At 45.8% G+C, this 26,060-nt stretch overlaps 1 protein-coding gene across 4 annotated transcripts in view; it reads left to right on the top strand.

Annotated features, from left to right (window-relative positions):
- Positions 1-26,060, top strand: part of RIPOR1 (RHO family interacting cell polarization regulator 1) — a 203,909-nt gene that overhangs the window by 113,125 nt on the left and 64,724 nt on the right. For all 4 annotated transcript variants that reach the window (XM_066582639.1, XM_066582640.1, XM_066582637.1 and 1 more), the window contains exons 2-4: positions 10,509-10,629; positions 18,414-18,566; positions 25,849-25,927. In XM_066582639.1, the coding sequence (XP_066438736.1) occupies positions 10,535-10,629; positions 18,414-18,566; positions 25,849-25,927 (327 nt within the window). In that variant the 5' untranslated portion in view covers positions 10,509-10,534. The remainder of the gene's footprint in view (positions 1-10,508; positions 10,630-18,413; positions 18,567-25,848; positions 25,928-26,060) is intronic.

Here is a 26,060-nt window from a genome sequence, read left to right on the forward strand (position 1 = left end):
CCGGCCGCGGCTGAGAGAGGATGGCGCGGCGCCGAAGAGAAGAACCGGAGCGGGTAAGTAAAATGTGATTTTTGTGTCCCGCGGATCCGGACGGCTTCCATAGGCTTCAATAGAAGCCCGCGGGAGCCGTCCCCGCGGGAGACCCGCATGAAAATGGAGCATGGTCCAGATTTTTTCATGCTCCATTTTTTTTAAAATCACTTTTATTGACGATCCGCGGGTATTTATCTACCCGCGGGTGGTCAATGCATCCCTATGGGGTGCGGATCCGCGCGCGGGAGAAGAGTTAAAATCCGCTGCGGATTTTAATTCTTCTTTTCCCCGTGGACATGAGCCCTTACACTTTTTTACATTTTGTTATGTTGTGGAACTTGTGCATATTAAAAAAAAAAAGTTTTTCCCCTATCATTCTGCACTCCATATCCCACAGAAGTGTGGGATTGCAGTATATCCTATTTTTGTGGGTGATGTCACCCATTGTTTCCAATGAGAGTAAAAAGCAAGAGTAACTTGGGGACAATTCTGTGAATGACCTTTTAGTAGTCCAGCTAAGGCCCTGACTTGAACCCAATCAAACATCTCTGGAGAAACCTGAAAATGGCTGTCCACAGCCGGTCCCCATGCAGCCTGACAGAGCTTGAGGGGATCTCCAAAGAAGAATGCCAGAAAATCCCCAAGTCCAAGTGTGCAAACCTCGTGACATCTTACCCAAGAAGCCTGGAGGCTGTAATTACTGCCAAAGGTGCTTCAACTAACTACGAAGTACAGGGTGCAAATACTTCAGTGCAAAATGTTAGTTTTTAATTTTTTAAAGATGTCTAACATTCTGTTAACTTTGTTATTATGAGGTATTGAGTGCAGAATAAAAAAAAATGCACAAGGCCACAACATGTAAAAAGGGGAAAGAATCTGAATGCATTGTTGGCCGAAACAGGAAACAAGATTGCCGCTACAAAAGGCAATGTTGATCATCTGTGTTGGGGGGTAACGGAGTGTTGGGTTTATTACTACTTTACTACTCTAGTGGTAGGGAATGGAAGTGCAGCATAATTCTTCAAAGTGTGAAACAGCAGCAACTAGTGCTAAATTTGTAGAAAAAACAGGAAATCGGACAATAATATAAAAGCTGTTTTGACAGTCTCAAAATGATGCGTTTTAAGGTTTTGATTGCTCTTTAAAAGAAAAAAAAATCTTACCAAGTCCACTCCAAGACACACACCTCTACTGACCCAAAAGCACAAGAAATGTTGACTCACATATGCTCAAAGCCACAAGTTTTGGGATTCTGTTCTGCGAAGCAATGATCTAAAACTGGAACTTTTCTGGCCTATGGATCAGCAGTATATCTGGAGAAGGAAAAATGAAGCATACCCTGAAAAAAGCATCCTGCCTACAGTAAAGCAATGCAGGCGGCTCCGTGAGACTGCTTTGCTTCTTCTGGCACTGAAAACCTACAGTGTGGGAAGAGTAAGATGCATTCAATCAAGGTTCAGGAAATCCTGGGAGAAATCACAATGCCTTCTGTGAGGAAGATGGAACTTGGGCATCATTAGACTTTCTAACAGTATAATGACCCCAATCAAACCTCAGTTCACCAAGGCTTGGATTCAGAAGAAGTCCTAGAATAGTCACAGACAGGGACTTCAAGAAAATCCATAAAGCCCATAAAAAATCCTTGGTGGGATTTGAAGAAGGCAGTGAGCAGCAACTCCACGGGGACAGCTCAGGAACGGGGCACACGGTGAGTATGAAGCACCGTTCCCTAGACTTCTGAGCACTAACAGTTTATGGAGCTTGGAGGTCGTGACGGGTTCACTTTAAAATAGTTTTATCTGTTTCCGAGAAATATTTGTATTGTTCTCACTGAACAATTATTCATTCTGATTACATCCTCTCCTGTCGGCAGAAGTACTTTTACTGTGCTGCACCCATTCTGTGGAACTGGCTACTCTGGACTGTTAGAAATGCGCCTAATATTCACAGTTTTAAGCAGATCTTGAAATCTATTATTTTAAGAAGGCCAATGTATTTGATAGTGGTTACAAGCACAGTCCAAGGCCATATACAACTGGCCTGGCCAGATTCCTCTCACCCCGCCACCCATGTGGCATCAGTCTGCTGTATATAGCGGTGTTGGCTCAGGTATTTGCTGGGTAATTGGCTCATGCAGATTTATTTAAATTCACACTGCCAATGCCCAGGACTAATCACCTGGACAGCCCCCCTCCCAAAGAGTTACGTCGCTCCTCCCATGCTCTTACGGGAAGCGGCTTCTCTGTCTCCTTCTTCCTCTTTGTTTTCATTATTTTTACTTCTTTTCTGTCCTGGATTTACTTGTTGCCTCCCTAGTTGTGAAGTGCTGCAGGATAAGTTGTGGCTATAGGATGTTTATTCCTAATAACGGGCATAGACTGGCAATCTGTTTAGTACCAGGTAGTGATCTGACCCGCTACAAAACAGGAATGTAAGGAATGTGAATGAGCGGTTTGTCAGGAGAATGGGAGTGAGAGTTCTTATCTGCTGGGTAAGTCGGATTAAGCCGTCTGAGGATCCTTCTTTGTCTGCTTGCTACAATATGAAGAGGCGCTGCGCCGCGGGACGAGTTGTAACTTGATATGGATGAGGTACATTTGTCAAGGAAAACTGGGGCTTTGTACTAAACTCTCCATGTACTTGTCATTTACAGGCTTCTAGGTTGTGTGTTTATAACCAGCACTTTGTATACTGTCCCCAGGTAGACAACCCATGTTAATCAGGTTGAGTATATGTTCAGGGGGTATTTATGTGACATTGCTTTTTTGTATTGATCTTCGTTATCATATTATTCTTTTAACAAAAATGCTGCAGTTTTGCAGTGGAACAATTCTCTTAAATACCCCCTTATTCTGTTGTATTTTGTCATATAAAAACATATCTTTATTATAAAAACAGTATAGTATTTCCTATTAGTGTTATTGGGCATGCAGTCGGATAACTTTTCTTAACAAGAATTCTGCAATGTCGCAGAACATACATGTAACTAGGCATTCTTCTTCTATGGACTCGGCACAGTACTTATTTGTTAGTGCATTTCCAAATAGTTGTAGTACTTAACGTTTATCACATATGTGATAAAGCAAATTGTTCAGGGCTACACGGTGACTTTTGATCACCCCAGAGGCCATGTCGCCAAAGATTGCTGCGTACCCCCTACAACTTCGCACTGTCATAGAGGTCAGTAGGCCTGTAGTGCGACACACAAGTGGCCGCGATTTGCACGTTACAAAAAATTGGAAGGTTGAGATTTTTGTTACCTGCTTGTCATAGCAACCTGTGAGTCACACCGCGACCCCACTGACCTGAATGAGAGTGTGAAGTCTCATGGCTAATCATTGATCCTTGTTTGTACGAACCCTTTCTAAGGCCGCATGTGGTAAAATCACACCTGAATGTGGAGGGGGGTGTTTTACATAGTGTTTAAAGGGGTTGTCCCGCGGCAGCAAGTGGGTCTATACACTTCTGTATGGCCATATTAATGCACTTTGTAATGTACATTGTGCATTAATTATGAGCCATACAGAAGTTATCAAAAGTTATTCACTTACCTGTTCCGTTGCTAGCGTCCTCGTCTCCATGGTTGCCGTCTAATTTTCGCCGTCTAATGGCCAAATTAGACGCGCTTGCGCAGTCCGGGTCTTCTTATCTTCTCAATGGGGCTCCGTGTAGCTCCGCCCCGTCACGTGCCGATTCCAGCCAATCAGGAGGCTGGAATCGGCAATGGACCGCACAGAAGAGCTGCGGTCCACGGAGAGAGAAGATGCCGGCGGCCATCTTCAGCCGGTAAGTAAGAAGTCACCGGAGCGCGGGGATTCAGGTAAGCGCTGTGCGGATTTTTCTTTAGGTCCCTGCATCGGGGTTGTCTCGCGCCGAATGGGGGGGGGGGGGGTTTGAAAAAAAACCAACCCGTTTCGGCGCGGGACAACCCCTTTAACATACATGGTGTGTAAGGCTGAAAAAAGACGACACCTATCCATCCAGTTCAGCTTGTTACCAGCCAATGTTGATCCAGAGGAAAGCAAAAAACCCTGATGAGGTAGAAGCCAATTTTCCTCATTTTTGGTGCAAGTAGCATTTGGAACAACTGGCTAGAAGTAGTTGAGTGTTATATTGTATAATGCTGGTTTCCCTTTATGATAGACATAATGAGATCTTTGCTCTACAAAGAAAAACATTTAGAGCGAATTCTGTATACAAACGTTTCCTAAATTGCACAGTCTTCTAGTCCTTTAATGTGGCTCAGCCATATCTTGGGCGCCAATCAATGGTAGTGGATCTCATTTAAAAGGCCATCCCACAGGCCAATGCACTGCGGACAGGCGATTGTTGATGCCATCATCCGTCCCTGATACAATATAGTTTCTGGCAGTACGTCTACTGCTTACATGGGGACATGTGGTGTCAAGAACAAAACCTTTTCGGCTGTGGATGTGATTCCTGACAAGACTCCCCATGTTCCCCGTAGGCCTCCTGCACACGGGCGGAAATTCCGCAGTGCGATTCCCTGCAGAATTTCCGCCCGTACACGCCTGCATAGGATTGCATTACAACACGCAATCCTATGCAGACGGACGCGATTTGTCTGCGCGAAATCCTGCGCAGAAAACAAATCACAGCATGCTCTATTTCTGTGGGGAGTGACACAGAAATGTCACTCCCCGGCCGCCGGCTCCGGTCTGCGCAATGCGCCGGCACATGAAAGATCCGGGGCAGCGGGAGCAGGTGAGTGACGCACTGCTCTCTGCAGGGGCTCGGGTCGGGTCCTGCTGCGAGAATTCTCGCAGCAGGATCTGACCCGGCCGTCTGCAGGCGGCCTTAGAGGATAGTTGCCTTCAGTGTTGCTGGTGCAGACCCAAAGGCTTGAAATGGATTTGTAGTTACTACCATGGCTTAAATGAATTGTTTTGTATGTTTAATTTATAGTTTCATTAATGTGAGTATTCAGAATAAAAATAGTATGCGTGTGTTTTTTTTTGTTTTGTTTTTTTTATTCTACCAGGTTTTTTTTACTTCTCTGCAGGTAGCCATATTGAAAACGCACATATATTCCCTGGGTTCTCTGTATAGACAATACTGTGTGGTGGAGGGTTGCTTTATGGTAGCTGCAATGGTCAAAGAAATATCCACAAACTGTCAAATCCACGCCACAATTTCCACGATTTGGTGCGGATTTCGGGCTCATTCACACAAATGTAAATATGCAGTGAATAAAACCAATTGTTTTCATTTGGTTCATTCAGAGCTGCGTGTCTTTCACACATTTTTCGGTCGCGTGAAAAAGAAAAAAATGTGCAGCATGTTTTATTTTGATGCGCATTCTGCCTCAAAATAGCCAATTCAGATCAATGGGCTTGCATAAATACACAGTAAATCTGCATATTCGTTGTGGATTTACAGTTTTTTTTTCTTTTTTTAACATTTGTAGGGAATCTGCGCATTTCCATCTGTGAATAAACTGCGTATTCACGGACCGAAATACGCAAAACGGCCATAAAAAAGAGCCCTTACAGTGGGAATCCAAGATGTGTGAACTTGCCATAAATGCTGATAATTAGCTGTCAGGAGATAATGGTGTAATACTCGGGATTCAGGACAGATCAGCCAAAAGCCATCTGGTTGGAGTTGTGTAGAACGCCACCTGAGCAGATGTGAGGCCGCTAATCTGCTTACATCAGCTCTGTTTCACTAAAACTGGGGAGAGCTGCTCCTCATTACGTTTTACTGACCAGATACTGACGGTATTTCATACTTGGGATTTATTCTGTTCGCAATAATTAGAGGTTTAGCTTTGAATAGTTTAGTCGCTTATAAACACGTCGCTTATAAACATAAAACCTTTTGCTTTCATAGAAGCCTTTCCATCACTGTTGGTTGATGCTGACATCATGTTTGCCAACCATCTATATATCCGGGCAGTCCAAAAATATCATCTATTTTTTTTATTTATTTATTTTTTTTAAAGTAGCGATCCTTGTGAAAATGTTTGTGGCTCATCATCCGTTCACAATAGATGATGCAATGTCTACATATCAATGTTGTGAGCGACCCATGGAGGGAGTTATCCACACTAGTGCAGAGGAGAAGTGGAGCAATTCTCTCATTTCTCAGGACCCTTGGGAAGATGAAAGCAGTACACTCGCTGATTTCTGTGGACCACTAATTACTCCACGTTTCTCAGGCACTAGTTTTTCTAAATTTTCTTCAATAGCTTTGCAAACTGCTTATGTGAACTAGCAAAACTTCTATTTACTTTATGTACCTAAAATGATTTTTACTACTGAAAAATCACTCTAAAGTGCTGGCCACTTGGGAGTCTTGCTTCCGCTTAGATTGCTGTCCTCTGCTCGCTGTGTGTTACAAGGAGACGGCATAACGGGAAGTAGCGTGGGAGAAGTTATGAGAGCAGATAGGATGAGGGAGATACACTCACACACAGAAGTAATGCTAGAGCTGATTTTCAGTTATTTTCTGCCATTTCTTCACATCTCCATTTATCAGTACTACTGTACACTGGCCTATATGATATGTCTCTGTATTAGTTACAAACAGAGAGCAGAATTTGCAGTTCTCTATGCACAGTCTATAAAGCACAGCAGCCAGGCTCCTCCTACCCCTCTAGAGAGAACTGAGAATCACAGATACAGCCTACAGAAGGGAAAATAACACACATGGCAGCTTTTTCTAAAAAGTTAGATACACTGTAAAGGGGTATTCCAGGTAAACTCTATTGTTAACCTATGCTTTTCCACTTCCTGATAACGACACTACACTGATAGCAGGCCGGGCACTCAGATGATCACCAGAGTGGCAGGTCTGTGGCAACTAACCATTCATGACCTGTCATGGGGATAGGTTTGAAAAAATATATATATTCTCGCAGCGGGGTGCAGCCCCGTGCCCCTGCAGAGATCTGCGGCTCACCCACTCCCGGTGTCTTCAGTCTCTGCTGTGCTTCGGCTTCCAGCCAGCCGGCGCATGCGCAGAGCGGAGCCGGCCCTTCACTACTGACATATCTGTGCGGGTCTCGCAGAACATGCCGCGATGTGTTTTCACATGGACAAATCACGGCTGTGTGTATAGGACTGCGTATTGTAATGCAATCCTATGCAGGCGCGCGCGGGAGGAAATTCTGTGGGAAATCCCGCTGCGGAATTTCCACCCGTGTGCAGGGGGCCGTATGTAGATTTTAGAAAATGTTTGTTTATGAGTTTAGGCTGATTCTTTAAATGTATTTATACGTGTCAAAAGTATGAAAGTTGTCCTTGCTGCAAGAGGTGCAAAAGGTCCAAAAAACTCTGCCGGCAGAAGGGTCTCTCTAAACTGCAGCTGCATCTGTTTCCCTACCGCCGCTGCTCTCCAGCACCTCCTCCCGCTTTCCTTGCCGTAGACTTTATTTATAATGTAAACTGATTAATTAAACTCGGTGTATGGACTTCTGCGTAAAGACTTTATCAGTACATTCAGGCTGCTTTCACAAGGGCGACAGAATCGCGTGATCTTCTTGCGATGCGACAGTGCTACAAATGGCATGTATGTGAAACCTGTGCTTTCTAATGGGTTCCTTCACGTTAGCCAAGTTTTGTAGGCTGCTACATTGCGATGAAAAAAAATTGTGGCATGCTCCATACAGCCGCGATTTGCAAGGTTTTGTAGCCCATGTTTCCCTATAGAACCTTCCTTTGTGTTGCATCGCACAAAATCACGTTTTTCATGCTATGCGAAGCAACTTTTACAGGAGGAAGTCCTACTGTTTGTCCTTGAAATAAGCCCTAGCTGCATCAAAAATTTATTAAAAATAATACATTACCAAACAGGCGTTGTCCGCTCCGCCGCACTTGTTTGTAGTCTTTAGTTACGGCTTCCTGGTCAGGGGGTTCAAAAGTCCAGCCTCCAGGAAGTGCTGGCTCTGATTGGCTGAGCCGCGGTGCTCGAGAACCAATCACTACAGCACTCGGTGAACCAATTGCAGCCATTGCATTGAATAGCTCTTATTGCTTCATTGAGCACTGCAGTGACTGGTTCTCAAGCGCAGACTGGTCAGCCAATCAGAGCTAGCACTTCCTGGCTCAGAGGAGAAGTGCAGCGTAGCGGACAGCGCCTGCTAGGTAATGTATTAATGTCACAAGGCCTTATTCACATGTCGATTTGCTGTCCAAGTCTAATACAGGTTTGATATAGTTTGACTACACAAGTAACTGGTCTACTGGAGAGACTAAGTATAGGTAGTTCCTTTTTCTCAATTTATTATGTGTGGAAATGGAATCCTTGGATTTAAGGAGAATTGGGGGGGGGGGGGGTAATTAGTGTTCCTTGACATCACCAGGAAGCTAGGGGGTTGACAGTGCTTAGATGCTGGAACGCCCTTGTTACACCCGTAGCTCCTGATTGGCTGGATTCCTGCTGCTTCTTGAAGATTCTTAAGCAGCATCTGTAGAGGTTTTTCCCTGCTTTCAACGGTTAGGGATCGGGTATGTTGTCCACTTAGGCTTCAGGCATTACCTGTGTAGGCCTGCATGGAAGGCTCTACAGCTACAATTGTAAGCCTACCAGGAGCAGTAACCCGAACCCTAAGGCCTCATGTCCACGGGGAAAATCAGATCCGCTGCAGATTCTACATGTAGAATCTGCAGCGGGTCCCTCCTGCCCCGCGGACATGAGCGCTGAAAATGCAAATAAATGAGAATAAACTTACCTCCGATCCGCTCCGTTTCTTCTCTTCGCGGCGGCGTCATCTTCTCTCGTCGCGGCCGGATCTTCATTCTTCGGCTCGGCGGATGTGCACGATGACGTCGGTGACGTGCCCCGCGCATGCGCCGGGCCGAAGCAAAATGATCCGGCCGCGGCTGAGAGAAGATGGCGCCGCGGAGACGAGAAGAACCGGAGCGGGTGAGTAAAATATGATTTTTGTGTCCCGCGGATCCGGACGGCTTCCATAGGCTTCAATAGAAGCCCGCGGGAGCCGTCCCCGCAGGAGACCCGCATGAAAATGGAGCATGGTCCAGATTTTTTCATGCTCCATTTTTTTTTAAATGCCTTTTATTGACGATCCGCGGGTATTTATCTACCCGCGGGTGGTCAATGCATCCCTATGGGGTGCGGATCCGCATGCAGGAAATCCGCTGCGGATCCTAAATCCTATTTTCCCCGTGGACATGAGCCCTAAGTGTGGAGAGCAGGGAGAAATCACGCTGATGCAGCAGAGCTCACCTACTCCTCTTCACAGAAGCCTCCCTGCGGTGCGCTCCCTGCTCAGCCCCCACCTGTGCATGCATACGGGGAGACAGGGCTGATTAGGAGATCGCTGGTGGCAGAGCAAGCTGTCAGCAGCTGGGCCGGTACACGGGTGACGGAGTGAGTGACAACGGGGAGCGGAGGTGGCTGAGCAGAGCTGGCAGCAGCGGGGACACTACAGGGGAGACGAGCACACTGACAATGGGGTGCAGAGCAGCTGGGAGAGGACTGCTGCCAGGAACCAGGCCAGAAAATGGGAGACTGACAGCGGGGAGCGGAGGTGGCAGAGGACGGCAACAGGGAGCAACCCCGCTGTCTGCCAGTGCTCCTGTGTCTGCCGACGATTCCCTGTCCTCATTCTCTGCTCACTGACTGCCAGTGCCTGGGAGAGGAGGCTGCTAACTGGCCAATCAGGAACAGGGGGGTGTCACCCCCTGTCAATCTTGACTCCACCAGGACTTCCTGGTGGCGTCAAGATACACTAATAACGGGTGGGGGTTTGAGGGGACCGTTTTATGGAGCTACTTATTTTCCTGTAGTATACAAATTGTATATTTTGGTTTTGTCTTTTTTTTTTTAATCCAAAAATGGTATATACTTTTTGTCACTTTGATATACATTGTACTTCTAAAAAGATGTTTAAATAAACCAGGCCTAACGTGGTCGGCACACGGACCCATAATAGTTGGGCCACTCTCACATACCCATTTTTTACCGTGACCACAGTGACATTTTGAACGTCGCGGTGTAACGCTCCCATTGATTTCAATGGAGCCTTGTGGACACGCACTTCAAACGCCATGATTTTCGAGTGCTGTCTGCTCTATTTTACAGCAATTAACGCAGCGTTTTGCTGACCTTGTGTGTGAGCGTGGCCTTAGTGTGTGTGCTCATCGACATCATTGAGTGTTGCAGTAAAAAGGCTCAGGTTTGGTAATCTACACAGTTGAACATAATCTATGAATTTCTTACTCTTCACGGGTTTTTGGCATCTTTCCATGCCTTAGAATGCCAAATTAATATATAAAATTCAGTATTATGTAAATCAACATAAAACTAAAAATGGCAATACCTAAACCTTGTGCTGTTCCCCTGAACCCGACATACATCCACATGGGATCTTGGAAGGTTTTACATATGGTTGATTGTCAGTTCTACAATGCAGCAGGCACAATATCCAGATGCAACCAGTTTAGTATCTGTGCTCTATAATGTTCTTTTTCTTGTATATTTCCCTTCAGGGAGCGCACACAAGGCCCAGTCCACCATGTCGCTCTCCATGCAGTCTTCAAGGGTCACACCCATTTCCGTTACTAGAAGTCAATCGTTTGCAGGTGTTAACTCAAACTACGAACGCTCCAGGTTTGTTCATCTTTCACATGTATATTCTTTTATAAATTTGTTGCCTTTTCCTCATTACTTATTGTGTGTTTAACATTTGTATATAGACAGAAATCTATACGATGTAACTTGCATTCGCACCTGTTATGTTCCGATTTGGTCCTTCTAAAACTCAGACCTGCTTGTTTTTCAACCATTCTTCAGTTGATGTGCTTGTGGTGTACTTTGGGTCATTGTCTTTTTGAATGACTGAATGACTTTTCACCGTGAGATCATAGACGGCTGTCTTTATATTTTCACAGTTGGGATTAGGTTTTGGTATTGGTGGGCAGTTGTCTTGTTGCTCCGAACATAATGTTGCACATTTGTGCTAAAGCATTCCACTTTTGTCTCGTCTGTCCGTAGTAGATCTTCTCAGAAGCATTATGGCACTTCCAGGTGATTTTAGGCATACTTGGGATGGGTTGCTGTGGGGTTTTTTTGGATAACAGTGGTTTCTTTTGTTGTGTCTTGCAATGAACACTAGTCTTCTACAGATTAGAGGATGCATGAACATAAATGTTGTAGAGTTTTCTGTAGGTCGTCTGCTGTTATCCATGGGTTCTTCCTCTCCTCTTCTAGGATTACCCATTGTGCAGGATGTCCGCTCCTAGGGAGATTAGCAACAAACTCACGTTTTTTTTTCCTTTTTTTCCATTTACAGATATTTGTCTAAGTGTAGATTACTGTACACTCAGGTCTTTCGCAAGACTTTGTAGCCATTTCTAGCTTTGTACATCTCTGTAAAGGCCCATTTACACGTAACAATTATCGTTACATGTAAACGCACGCCCATTGTGCACTTTTCGTTAGTAATTCATTCATCGTTGTCTTTCAGTCCGCTTAAAATCCATCATTTGGTGGTTCGCTTATCGTTTGGTTTAAATGAAAATTGTTCAGGCGTAACGATTTTTACCTTATTTTTTTACCTTCACTGATGCACATGCCAGTCAAACAAACTATCGCTCAATTATCGTTTATTGTCCATTTTGCAACGATAATCATTACGTTTAAACGCTCATCTTTAAAAGCAAAACCATCGTTCACTTTGGATCGCTAAAGCGAATTTTGAACGATAATCGTTGCGTCTAAATGGAGCTTAAAGGGGTTGTCCCGCGGCAGCAAGTGGGTCTATACACTTCTGTATGGCCATATTAATGCACTTTGTAATGTACATTGTGCATTAATTATGAGCCATACAGAAGTTATAAAAAGTTTTTCACTTACCTGCTCCGTTGCTGGCGTCCTCGTCTCCATGGTTGCCGTCTAATTTTCGCCGTCTAATGGCCAAATTAGACGCGCTTGCGCAGTCCGGGTCTTCTTATCTTCTCAATGGGGCTCCGTGTAGCTCCGCCCCGTCACGTGCCGATTCCAGCCAATCAGGAGGCTGGAATCGGCAATGGACCGCACAGAAGCCCTGCGGTCCACGGAGGGAGAAGATGCCGGCGGCCATCTTCACCGGGTAAGTAAGAAGTCACCGGAGCGCGGGGATTCAGGTAAGCGCTGTCCGGTGATCTTTTTTAACCCCTGCATCGGGGTTGTCTCGCGCCGAACGGGGGGGGGGGGGGGGGGGTTGAAAAAAACCCCGTTTCGGCGCGAGACAACCCCTTTAAGATGTCTTCTGAAAGTTGTTTGCAAAGAGATGTGCATGACACTAACCAATCTTTGTAGAGAGGAACAGATTTGTCAGTAACCAAGTCTTTAACCCCTTAGTGACCAGTCCATAGACTTTTTACGTCCTGGTTTGCTGGGCTTTAATCCCTAAGGCTGTAAAGACACACTTCCTCTGGTGATTAAAGCCCTGCAGGCTGTGGACGTTACGGCTCTATGCTGTTGGTTACCGTAGATAATCTTTTGTGCGATTCTCGTTCTGTCTAAATGCACTGACATTGTGCAGTTTTCATGCACGAGTTGTTGATCACTCACTTCACGTTATCAGCGGTGCAGGCTGTTATCAGAGCCAGCTGCGCTGATAAGATTCTCTCTGCCTGTGTCTTGTTGTGAATTCGCAGCAGGGCACGGGCAGTAAGCGTGGAGAACACTACAGCTGTTTGCTTATGCAAAACAGCTGTATTGTTCAGCTAGAGATAGCGGCGGTATCCCACTGTGCCTGCATAGCTCTATAGTAGCTACTTAGCTACTATAGACTTCAAAGATAATCGCTCAAAACTGTCACTCAGACTGTCGTTTGAGCGACTTTTGAGCGATCCTCTTTCAGTGTAAATGGGGCATTTATTTGTCCTATTTTTGTTATGGCCTGATGAAGAATTCTAAGTAGATTTAAAAGCTTAGGAATCTGTGTAACATCAGTATTTCTTACTGAGAACAATCACATTTTGCTCTGCTGGCTAACACGGTACCAGTTATTACGTTCCATGTTAATGGATATCTGGACATTCACTTGGCAGATATATAATGTGGAGAATTGTAAAGTTCTCATTTGGGTGCTAATAACCTGCATATCTGCATGCCCCATGCTGAGGAGGGGAGGTTGAGTGAGTCACTTATAGAGAAGGAGCTGGGTGTAGTTGTAGATCATAGACTAAATAGCAGCATGCACCATTACTCAGCTGCTTCTAAAGCCAGCAGGATGCTGTTATGCTATTTGCGTAGCTGATGAGGACAGTTGGGCAGCGCTACCTGCTGTGAAATTCAATTTTGGAAGATCTGTATCTAAGAGGCCTAGTGCCAATTAAGAATGGCTCACATAACTCAACCATTCATGATAGGACATTGTTGCTTACCATTTGCCCTCGTTCACTGCGTTGGTGATTCTGTTTCACTGGTTTGATGCCCCTGTAAGCACTGAAATGTAAAGTTGGCTGAGTATTAAACAATATATGTGTGCAAGTATCTGATTCTGGAGATCCTATGTGTACTGATGGGGAGAGGATCCACCAGGGACAATAAGGGATCATTTGGGATTTGTCCAGTAGGGGCTGTTGGAAGCTCATATAGAAATCAATTTGTACAATAAACTCTCTGTCAAAGCAACAGTATCTAAGAAACAAAACGCTAACAAACAAGATCTTCCCATCCTTGGACGTTAAAAAAACTGTGGCCTTTGAAGCACATGATGTTACTGTAAACCTTATTTTATTTTTTTTAATCAAATCCTGTACAAATTGACCCAGTTGTTAGAACTGTGTGTTCCAGGATTTGTAGATTGTTGAACTGTCCTGTGCAGTTCCTTATTTGGTTTGTGCAAAGGAACTGCTTTGGTAACCAACGATTATAGGCAGACTGAGGGCCTCAGATTCCTTTGTTTCCAACATTGTATGACCTTCTGGGGTCATGATAAATTTTGTTGGCTTTTGCCATTTGTTTTAGATCTCGTTACTTTGTTGATTTGTTAGTGCAGAAATGTACTTTTTGCAGTAACAAAGTAGCAAATCCACCTTCATATTGAAGAAACCTTGTTTTTTCAGTCCTGCTGTTTTGGTTACATTGATATATAATGCTTGTTTTCTTGTTTTTTGGTAAAATAATCTTTAGTCTCATGCCCACGCCGCTGGGTTGGATTCTGACTGCAAAATCTCGCAATGGAATCAGCCCTGTGCCAGCCAGAGACCCTATACTTGCCTGTCGAGATCCATGGCGAGTGTCTCGACCGGCGTGCAGGGCATGATGCTGCCGGCGATGACGCAAATTCGTGGCGTTTTCAAAATTGATATTTTGGAATTGCCGCTGGTTGGACAGCTTCTATTGACTGCAATGGAAGCCGTCTGTGCAATTTCTCCGCGCAAAATAGAGCATGCTGCGATTCTTACTCGGGAGTGGAAAATCGCAGTGGATTTCTGTTCGTGGGCAGGGAAGAATCTTTTAACATGGCATGTCTATGGATGGATGTTGCAGCTGAAATCGCGGCCAGACTCCCGTCCGTGGGCATTGGGCCTTAAGTGTAGTCTAAATCTGAGCCGCTTGAGATCATAGAATGGTAGATTTTCAAGGGAGCTCCAGGGTCATTGGGTCCAACCCCCTGTTCAGTGCAGGATCACTAAATCATCACAGACAGATAATGAACATTTGGTAGTTTAAAAATGAAGTAATTTCTCTGCAGTCATCTCTTTGACCCTATTAGAACACGGCACTGGTATGACAGAGCAACTATAGAAGGCTCTATCTTCCTCATGGCAGGACCACCAGGACTTATGGTGCTTTTAGACCGAATGATTTCCATTCAAAAAATCATTCAAAGGAGTGAAAGTGAATAATAATTGTTCAGTCTAAAGTGAGCCAACACCCAAATGATAACACGGGTCTGCCAAAAAAAAAATCAAGAGTGGTTTTGGTTATTCCACGTAATCTTTATATTTTTCGGTATGCTGAATCCGAAACTGACCACCGTTTTGTCATAGGACATCACGTTTCCTGACAATTCAATTATCTATGTTAAATAAGGCAATACCTCAAAATAAATGAAAATAGACTTTAGACTTATAAAATTATTTTTTAATTACAAATTATACATGAAAATCATTTTTGAACTGAAATGAGCCACTAAAACACACTAAAATGGTTTCCTCTTCCCTGTGAGGCTCCTCTTGGTACATTTACACTTGTGAGTAGCATCTGGAATATCTCTGAAGCATCCAACAGTAGTCTGCCATCATTGTAATGCTCCATTTTCCCTGGTATCTTCTTTCCATCTCTTTTAATGTCCTGGTGGAATCGTTCACCTTGTTTTTAACTGACCGCTCCCAAATTTTCAGGAAAGTAGTCAAGGTGGGATTGGAGGACATGCACTTTCAAACTCATCAAGCAACCTAAAGCTTGAAATGCTTTCAGCATTCGTCCGACAATCTTTTTGTAGTCAGGATCGTTTGTATTGCCTAAAAATTTCTCTATGACCTCTTTAAATGCAATCCGCCCTTCTTTTTGAGAATCCATCATGGTATTGACGAACTCTTCATCATCTATTAGCCTTCTAATGTCTGGTCCGACGAACACACCTTTCTTCAATTTTGCCTCTGAAAGGCCTGAAACTTGATGACCAAATATTTGACGCATTCTCCATCTCTTGGAAGTGATTTCACGAATTGCTTCATCAACCCCAATTTTATAAAGCGAGGTGGTAGAAGAACTTTGTGGAGGTACCAAAGTTTCTCGGAGGACATTTTTTTGACCAACTGTGAGCACCCTCGGCTGCCAACGCTACTTGGTCCAGTGATTTTGTCGGTCTCGACTGTCCCATAGACACAGAAACCAAGGGTATTTGGTATATCCAGCTTGTTGCCCAAGCAGCATGCACAAGGCCTTAAATCAGCCAGCCGTGGTCTTCATAGTTAAGTTTACGAAGAACCAATTCCAAGTTCTTGTAGGTTTCCTTCAAGTGTACAGAATGACCTACAGGGTTGGAAGCGTAAAAGCCGCCGTTGTGGAGCAAAACTGCTTTGAGACTTTTTTGAAGAATCTATGAAAAGACACCATTGCGTTGAATCATATATGGATTTTGAATTGACCCATCAAACCTTCTACATCGATGCAATAAACCAACTTGTCTTCCTGGGCAAAGTAAGGAGCGAACTCCTTTTCATGATGTCTGAACCATGAAAAAGACACACCTGGCAATAATAAATTCGAACTGAGTAACTCAGTGGCATCTTTGGGAAGATTTAAGTCTCTTACCAAATCATTCATCTCCTCCCTGTGCCATGGGGGATGGGACAAATTTCTGAGTGAAGATTGGGGTATGAAATGGAATGCTTCCATTTGGAATTATACCCTTTCACATCGCATGAACAAGTTGTCACTACTATACCATAGCAATCCCATAACGGAAAGCTTTTTTCTTACCCTTGAACCAATTTCGGAGGTCCTCAACACACCGTTTGCACACTTTATGAGGCGCCCAAACTTTATCTTGATCTCCAAGTTTTAGTCCGACGTGTGCGAAGTATACTTTTTTCACAAAGTCTGTAATCATCTGTTGCTTCAACACTGTATATTCACCATGAAATAACAAACTGTCAGGCAAATTTTTACACTTCAGCGGAGCCATAATTCTAACTTGGGGAAACAGGATTTAAGAATGACGTGCTAACACAGAGATTGTGAGAGTTACTCCTCTTTTCGTTTGTCAGTGGCCACAGCAGCAAAGAGCTGGCGTCACTGGCAGCGGCAGCAGAAACGGAGCAGGGAAGTGAGCTGTCAGTCGCCACAGCAGCAGAGAGCCGGCGTCTGGGACAGAGCTGTGGGGCGGCACAGACACATCTGCAGAGGAGGCTGTGAGGGAGCAGATGGCCAGGGGAGATGCTCTGTGGCATCGCAAGTCACAGCGCAAGGGCTTCGCCAGAGTAGATGGGAGGGCTCTTCCTCACAGCAGGCGGATGCCTAGAGCGGCTGCAGTATCGCAGTATCCTTCTCCCCTAGCGATTCGCCACGGGGAGAAGGAAGGGGAACGGCTGCTCCGGGGAGAGTGATTGCTACAGAGTGCTAGGACCTTGCTCATGGCAGCCGATCAGCTCCTGGGGACGTCGCCACCCTGTCAAGCACCCTGTATCTTGTCTCCCCCCATACTTCTGGTGGCGTCAAGATACAATAGTACCACAGGCGAGAGAGAACCAAGAAAAAAAAATTAAATCAAGCCCATGCATGTCAGAGCCTGCGCGGTCAGCTTACAACATGTTGATGTTGGTTTCCATTAGCTCACTCTGGAAGTTCTTTTCTTTGAAAGTTGTTTTTTTGGCATGGTATATCTTAAATGCACTGATGTGAGTTAATTAATAGTAATTTTGACTTTAAATTTAGTTAAAAACCCTAAGATTAAAAAAATAAATAAAAAAAAATAAAAAAATTGAGAACAATTTGCTAAATTTGAAGAGAATTTTGCATTTTGTGGTAAATCCTGATATCTAGGATTTTTTTCAATTTTCTTTTTGTTTTCAGCACTCCAAAATACATGGAAATTAGTTGAAAATAATTAAACAGCTTTTTAGTTGCAGATCTGTGTAATCGCTCATTTTATGCAGGCATAAAAATCATCGTTGGCTGTTCACTTATCGTTCAGTTTAACGCGCAGCAATCATTGACTTGTTCTCATTCACTTGTACTGTGAATGTTACAGACTGAACGATTCTGAATGATTTCTTGTTTGAACGAGCCAACGATGTATATGTCTGTATAAACAGGTTGCACCAGTGAATGAGCTGGCGATGACGACACTCACTCTTTTAAATGATAAATCGGTTTGTCTAAACGAGCCTTTTCACATTGGCCACTTGGCCTGAGAATAGTGATACAAAAAATCTCATTTCAGAACTGTTCAATACATCTATCAAAAATGTTAACCCTTTGCAATCCAATTTTGGATTCAGGGTTTCCTAGGGGGCTCTCTCTCTCTTCCATTATACAATGGCGCCATCTGCTGGCTAGAGCCAGTACTACGGTATGGGACATGCTGGAGAGGCCCCCCGACAACAGAGCGGCCAGTAATATGCAGTAAGAATACCCTGCCGGACGTTTTCCGACATCGAAGCTGTACAGCATTCGAGCAGAATGTCTTCAGACGTCAGACAGTGGATTGGAAAGGGTTAATGAAAATCAGCGTGCTAAATGTTGGGGTTGCTGTTTGTTTGTTTTTCTATTGGTTAGTAACTATGAAGCACTTTTACATATGTGAATCATTAACGTATGGATTACTTATTTGTTTTGTCACATTTATCGTGTTAGTTAGAAATGTTAAATGTAATTGTTACTTTTCAGAAATTTTAGATGAATCTGTAGAAAAGTTTTTGTATCTAACTTACAGTATTCTTTTCTTCTAGACATCGTCCGGCTTTCCATACACCCACACTCTCCCGAAGGTCTGGATTCAAAGTTCGTAGAATGTTCTCTATGTCACACAAGTCTCCTCCTCCTAAGGTGCCCCAGCCTGACAGAGTCGATGAGGTCTATAATGCTTTAAAAAAGGGACTGGGGTAAGAGTGCTCGTCATAGTGAATTAAAGGGTTAAATGTACTTTTGTAACAGCTGTCATTTTGCAAGGTTTCCATTTTTATCCAACACACACATTTGTATAAATTTAACTTCCTACCCTTATTTTGTGGCTCTATACATTTATAATACTAGTATTGCAAACACACATATAAAAACAAATCTGTGATGTATAAGGGTTCAAAGGTTAAAATTCTGTGAAGGCGTTTTCAGTACTGTCAAGTTGCATTTTACTTAGAGGTTTACCAGAATTTCAGGGTTTTCCCTATCCACAGAATAGAGGAATACTTAAGTCCCATTTACTCGCAAAGATAATCTTTCAAATGGTTGAAAGTCTTAGCGATCTTTTTGCATAAAGTGTTGATGGCCTTTGAAGCTTTATCTTCATTTGCATGCAAAAGGACATCCATGAGCTGTTTGCAGAGCACAGCATGCGATTAATCACATGCCCAGCTGTGGGCAAAGCTGCATTGTTCTCATCACAGATGTCTGCAGAATACAATGTTAACTGCTGACTCCCTGCGGAGATAACTGCAGTCTACTGACAGATAAAAATGCTTGCTTTATCTCTAGTAGCTGAAGGATGAATTTTAAGTTTACCTTAAAATCATTGATCAATCGAAAAGTGCCTGATGCCTGCGTTTATATGTAACGATTATCACTCAAATTCAGTTGTTTGAATTAATTTTGAGTGATAATTGTGTAAATTGCCTTTTACTGATCAGTGGGGTTCTCACCCGCTTGTGGCAGGGCTTAATAGGCAGCAGTAAAAATGGGTATATACTACAATACAAAAGTATATTGCAAGAGATGGTTCAAGCAATTAAGTGATTTCCTGCTGGGATCTTTAAAAAAATGAAAGGTTTATTAATAGAGATGAGCGAGCACCAAAATGCTCGGGTGCTCATTACTCGGGACGAAATTATCGCGATGCTCGAGGGTTCGTTTCGAGTAACGAACCCCATTGAAGTCAATGGGCGACCCGAGCATTTTTGTATATCGCTAAGGTTTCCATTTGTGAAAATCGGGGCAATTCAAGAAAGTGATGGGAACAACACAGCAACGGATAGGGCAGGCGAGGGGCTACATGTTGGGCTGCATCTCAAGTTCCCAGGTCCCACTATTAAGCCACAATAGCGGCAAGAGTGGCCCCCCCCCCAACAACTTTTACTTCTGAAAAGCCCCCATTAGCAATGCATACCTTAGCTAAGCACCACACTACCTCCAACAAAGCACAATCACTGCCTGCATGACACTCCGCTGCCACTTCTCCTGGGTTACATGCTGCCCAACCCCCCCCCCCCCCTCCCGCGCAACGCAGTGTCCACAGCGCACACCAAAGTGTCCCTGCGCAGCCTTCAGCTGCACTCATGCCACGCCACCCTCATGTCTATTTATAAGTGCGTCTGCCATGAGGAGGAACCGCAGGAACACACTGCAGAGGGTTGGCACGGCTAGGCTGCGACCCTCTTTAAAAGGGGTGGGGCAATAGCCCACAATGCTGTACAGAAGCAATGAGAAATATAATCCTGTGCCACCGCCATCAGGAGCTGCACACGTGGGCATAGCAATGGGGAACCTATGTGCCACACACTATTCATTCTGTCAAGGTGTCTGCATGCCCCAGTCAGACTGTGGTTTTTTATAAATAGTCACAGGCAGGTACAACTCCGCAATGGGAATTCCTTGTGCACCCACAGCATGGGTGGCTCCCTGGAACCCACCGGCTGTACATTAATGTATCCCATTGCAGTGCCCATCACAGCTGAGGTAACGTCCGATTAAATGCAGGTGGGCTTCGGCCCACACTGCATGCCCCAACCTGACCGGGCTTTTTAATTCATAGACACAGGCAGGTACAACTCCCTATTGTGAAGTCCCTGTGGACCGACAGCATGGGTGGGTGCCAGGAAGCCACCGGCGGCACATAAATATATCCCATAGCATTGCCCATCACAGCTGAGGTAATGTCATGTTAAATGCAGGTGGGCTTCGGCCCACACTGCATGCCCCAGTCAGACTGGGGTTCTTTAGAAGCTTACACATGTAGTTACAACTCCGTGTGGACCCACAGCATGGGTGGTTCCCTGGAACCCACCGGCGGTACATAAATATATCCCATTGCAGTGCCCAGCACAGCTGATGTAACGTCAGCTGTAATGCAGGTGGGCAAAAAATTAATTGGATTACACTGTAGGCGAGGGCCCCAAAAAATTGGTGAATTGGTTAACGTGGCTTAATTGGTAACTAGGCCTGGAGGCAGCCCAGTTAAAATAAAAATTGGTTCAGGTGCAAGTTTCAACGCTTTAATGAGCATTGAAACGTATAAAAATTGTTTACAAAAATTCTATGACTGAGCCTTGTGGGCCTAAGAAAAATTGCCCGTTAGGCGTGATTACGTGAGGTTTCAGGAGGAGGAGCAGGAGGAGGAGGAGGAATATTATACACAGATTGATGAAGCTAAAAGGTCCACGTTTTTGATGGTGATAGAGAACAATGCTTCCATCCGCGGGTGCAGCCTACGTATTGCTTAGGTATCACTGCTGTCCGCTGGTGAAGAAGAGAAGTCTGGGGAAATCCAGGCTTTGTTCATCTTGATGAGTGTAAGCCTGTCGGCACTGTCGGTTGACAGGCGGGTATGCTTATCCGTGATGATTCCCCCAGCCGAACTAAACACCCTCTCTGACAAGACGCTAGCCGCAGGACAAGCAAGCACCTCCAGGGCATACAGCGCGAGTTCAGGCCACGTGTCCAGCTTCGACACCCAGTAGTTGTAGGGGGCAGAGGCGTCACGGAGGACGGTCGTGCGATCGGCTACGTACTCCCTCACCATCCTTTTACAGTGCTCCCGCCAACTCAGCCTTGACTGGGGAGCGGTGACACAGTGTTGCTGGGGAGCCATAAAGCTGGCAAAGGCCTTGGAGAATGTTCCCCTGCCTGCGCTGTACATGCTGCCTGATCTCTGCGCCTCCCCTGCTACCTGGCCCTCGGAACTGCGCCTTCTGCCACTAGCGCTGTCGGATGGGAAGTTTACCATCAGTTTGTCCACCAGCGCCCTGTGGTATAGCATCATTCTCCAACCCCTTTCCTCTTCGGGAATGAGAGTGGAAAGGTTCTCCTTATACCGTGGGTCGAGCAGTGTGTACACCCAGTAATCCGTAGTGGCCAGAATGCGTGTAACGCGAGGGTCACGAGAAAGGCATCCTAACATGAAGTCAGCCATGTGTGCCAGGGTACCTGTACGCAACACATAGCTGTCCTCACTAGGAAGATCACTTTCAGGATTCTCCTCCTCCTCTGGCCATACACGCTGAAAGGATGACAGGCAAGCAGCATGGGTACCCTCAGCAGTGGGCCAAGCTGTCTCTTCCCCCTCCTCCTCATGCTTCTCCCCCTCCTCAACGCACTGAGATATAGACATGAGGGTGCTCTGACTATCCAGCGACATACTGTCTTCCCACGCCTCCGTTTCCGAGTGCAAAGCATCTGCCTTTATGCTTTGCAGGGAACTTCTCAAGAGGCATAGCAGAGGAATGGTGACGCTAATGATTGCAGCATCACCATCTGGGTAGACTCCTCAAAGTTTCCAAGGACCTGGCAGATGTCTGCCAACCAGGCCCACTCTTCTGTAAAGAATTGAGGAGGCTGACTCCTACTACGCCGCCCATGTTGGAGTTGGTATTCCACTATAGCTCTACGCTGCTCATAGAGCCTGGCCAACATGTGGAGCGTAGAGTTCCACCGTGTGGGCACGTCGCACAGCAGTCGGTGCACTGGCAGATTAAACCGATGTTGCAGGGTCCGCAGGGTGGCAGCGTCCGTCTTGGAGTTGCGGAAATGTGCGCTGACCCGGCGCACCTTTCCGAGCAGGTATGACAAATGTGGGTAGCTTTTCAGAAAGCGCTGAACCACCAAATTAAAGACATGGGCCAGGCATGGCACGTGTGTGAGGCTGCCGAGCTGCAGAGCCGCCACCAGGTTACGGCCGTTGTCACACACGACCATGCCCGGTTGGAGGCTCAGCGGCGCAAGCCAGCGGTCGGTCTGCTCTGTCAGACCCTGCAGCAGTTCGTGGGCTGTGTGCCTCTTCTCTCCTAAGCTGAGTAGTTTCAGCACGGCCTGCTGACGCTTGCCCACCGCTGTGCTGCCACGCCGCGCGACACCGACTGCTGGCGACGTGCTGCTGCTGCTGACACATCTTGATTGCGAGACAGAGGTTGCGTTGGAGGAGGAGGGGGGTGGTTTAGTGGAGGAAGCATACACCGCCGCAGATACCAGCACCGAGCTGGGGCCCGCAATTCTGGGGGTGGGTAGGACGTGAGCGGTCCCAGGCTCTGACTCTGTCCCAGCCTCCACTAAATTCACCCAATGTGCCGTCAGGGAGATATAGTGGCCCTGCCCGCCTGTGCTTGTCCACGTGTCCGTTGTTAAGTGGACCTTGGCAGTAACCGCGTTGGTGAGGGCGCGTACAATGTTGCAGGAGACGTGGTCCTGCAGGGCTGGGACGGCACATCGGGAAAAGTAGTGGCAACTGGGAACCGAGTAGCGCGGGGCCACCGCCGCCATCATGCTTTTGAAAGCCTCCGTTTCCACAAGCCTATACGGCAGCATCTCCAGGCTGATCAATTTGGCAATGTGCACGTTTAACGCTTGAGAGTGCGGGTGCGTGGCGGCGTACTTGCGCTTGCGCTCAAACAGTGGCGCTTGCGACAGCTGGATGCTGCGCTGAGAGACATTGCTGGATGGGGCCGAGGACAGCGGAGGTGAGGGTGTGGGTGCAGGCCAGGAGACGGTAGTGCCTGTGTCCTCAGAGGGCGGTTGGATCTCAGTGGCAGGTTGGAGCACAGGGAGAGAGGCAGTGGTGCAAACCGGAGGCGGTGAACGCCCTTCGTCCCACCTTGTGGGGTGCGCATGCTGGTGGTGGTGGCTCCCCAGCTGATCTTGGCGCGACAAAGGTTGCACAGCACTGTTCGTCGGTCGTCAGGCGTCTCTGTGAAAAACTGCCACACCGTAGAGCACCTTGACCTCTGCAGGGTGGCATGGCGCGAGGGGGCGCTTTGGGAAACAGTTGGTGGATTATTCGGTCTGGCCCTGCCTCTACCCCTGGCCAACGCACTGGCTCGGCCTGTGCCCAGACCCTGACTTGGGCCTCCGCGTCCTCGCCCGCGTCCATGTCCTATAGGCCTACCCCAACCCCTCAGCATGGTGTATTACCAGTAGTGCAGAAACAGAACGCTGTAATTAAATGTGACGCTTATTGGCCTGTGGTTGGAGGCTGACTTCGCTTACCGAACGCACAGCAGAGCCAGGAAATAATTTTGCGCAAGCCTGCTGTAACACTTAGCTGGCTGCGTATGAATTAGGAGGACAACTACACCCAGCACAGACCCAGTACACTGAGGACAGTCACAGGCAGCCCAAATAGATTTTTTTCCCCAAATGTTTTTGGAAAGGCCCACTGCTTATATTCAATAAATATATGTCTTCTGTCCCTGCCTCACCACCACTACTGGCCCTGGACTATGTAGAATTACTGCAGGACCCAATGCTCTGCACGGCCGATATACAAAAAAAAAAAAAATGTGCAACACGGCAAAAAGCAGCCTCCACACTAATGCACACAGTTAGATGTGGCCCTAAGAAGGACCGTTGGGGTTCTTGAAGCCTAAAATACTCCTAACACTCTCCCTATAGCAGCTCCAGCACCAACAGCACTTTCCCTCCTCTATGTCAGAATGCATCTGTGGCGAGCCGCGGGAGGGGCCGATTTTTATACTCGGGTGACACCTGATCTCGCCAGCCACTCACTGCAGGGGGGTGGTATAGGGCTTGAACGTCGCAGGGGGAAGTTGTAATGCCTTCCCTGTCTTTCTATTGGCCAGAAAAGCGCGCTAACGTCTCAGAGATGAAAGTGAAAGTAACTCGAACATCTCGTGGTACTCGTCTCGAGTAACGAGCATCTCGAAAACGCTAATACTCGAACGAGTATTAAGCTCGGACGAGTACGTTCGCTCATCTCTATTTATTAATAATACGGTTTAAAGGGTTTTAAAATATAAAAAAATGTAATAAAAAATTTATATAAAAAAAAAATTGGTTTACGGATTTTCTCTACTCCTCCTACACACACACTTAAAAAAAAAAAAAGCTACAAAAAAACCCCACATGATTAGTATCATCATGTCTGTAAACGTCTGAATCATTAAAATATGGCACTTTTCATCCCGCAGGATGATTGCTCTAATAGGAAAAAATAAGCTGTGGCAGAATTGCAGTTTTCAAAGTGATCAAAAAGTATGTATACAATGTATCCCACAATGGTACCAATAAAAACTACAGCTTGACAAACAAAAAACAAGCCCTCACACAGCCTGCAATGAACACTGCAAAAACAACCCCACACCCCTGTCCCAAAGGGGGTAAAAAGGCACATTGGTGGAGGTTTTTTTCTCCTAAGGTTTTTCTGTCCATTATACGGTACCTTTTTAATTGTGCCATTAAAGGGGTGGTCTCGCGAAAGCAAGTGGGTCTATACACTTCTGTATGGCCATATTAATGCACTTTGTAATATACATCGTGCATTAAATATGAGCCATACAGAAGTTATTCACTTACCTGCTCCGTTGCTAGCGTCCCCGTTGCCATGGTTCCGTCTAACTTCGGTGTCTTCTTGCCTTTTTAGACGCGCTTGCGCAGATCCGTCTTCTCCCTTCTTCTCCCTTCGGCTCCGCTCGGCAGCATCGGCATTTTGGCTCCGCCCCCTTGTACGCATCATCGCGTAGCTCCGCCCCATGACGTGTGCCGGTTCCAGCCTCCTGATTGGCTGGAATCGGCACATGACGGGGGCGGAGCTACGCGATGACGCGAAAAGGGGGCGGAGCCAAAACTCCGATGCTTCCAAGACCAGCCGAAGGGAGAAGATGCATCTGCGCAAGCGCGTCTAAAAAAGCAAGAAGACACCGAAGTTAGACGGAACCATGGCAACGGGGACGCTAGCAACGGAGCAGGTAAGTGAATAACTTCTGTATGGCTCATATTTAATGCACGATGTATATTACAAAGTGCATTAATATGGCCATACAGAAGTGTATAGACCCACTTGCTTTCGCGAGACCACCCCTTTAAAAAAAATACATCTTGTGCTGCAAAAAACAGGAGCTCTTGAGAGGTGGGGAAGAAAAAACAAAAGTGCAGAAATGGAATGATACATTAAATTTTACGGTAAAGAGCCGTACGAGTATAATTAACTTTAATTTTCCTTTCTAGGGCATACTTAGAAGTTCACCAAGTCGAACTGGATAAGCTGACCGTCCAGATCAGAGAGTCAAAAAGAAACTCAAGATTGGTAAGTTCTGTTATTTGGAAATAAGTTCTGCTTCTCTAATTCTTAGTAAAATCACATCCTTTACAAGGTGGGCCATTCATATGTTTTACATAGTTATGACTAACATTTTGCATTGACAGAAGTATTCAGACAC

This window comes from Eleutherodactylus coqui, chromosome 11 (assembly GCF_035609145.1).
Source record: "Eleutherodactylus coqui strain aEleCoq1 chromosome 11, aEleCoq1.hap1, whole genome shotgun sequence".
In the NCBI taxonomy this organism is placed as follows: Eukaryota; Metazoa; Chordata; class Amphibia; order Anura; family Eleutherodactylidae; genus Eleutherodactylus; species Eleutherodactylus coqui.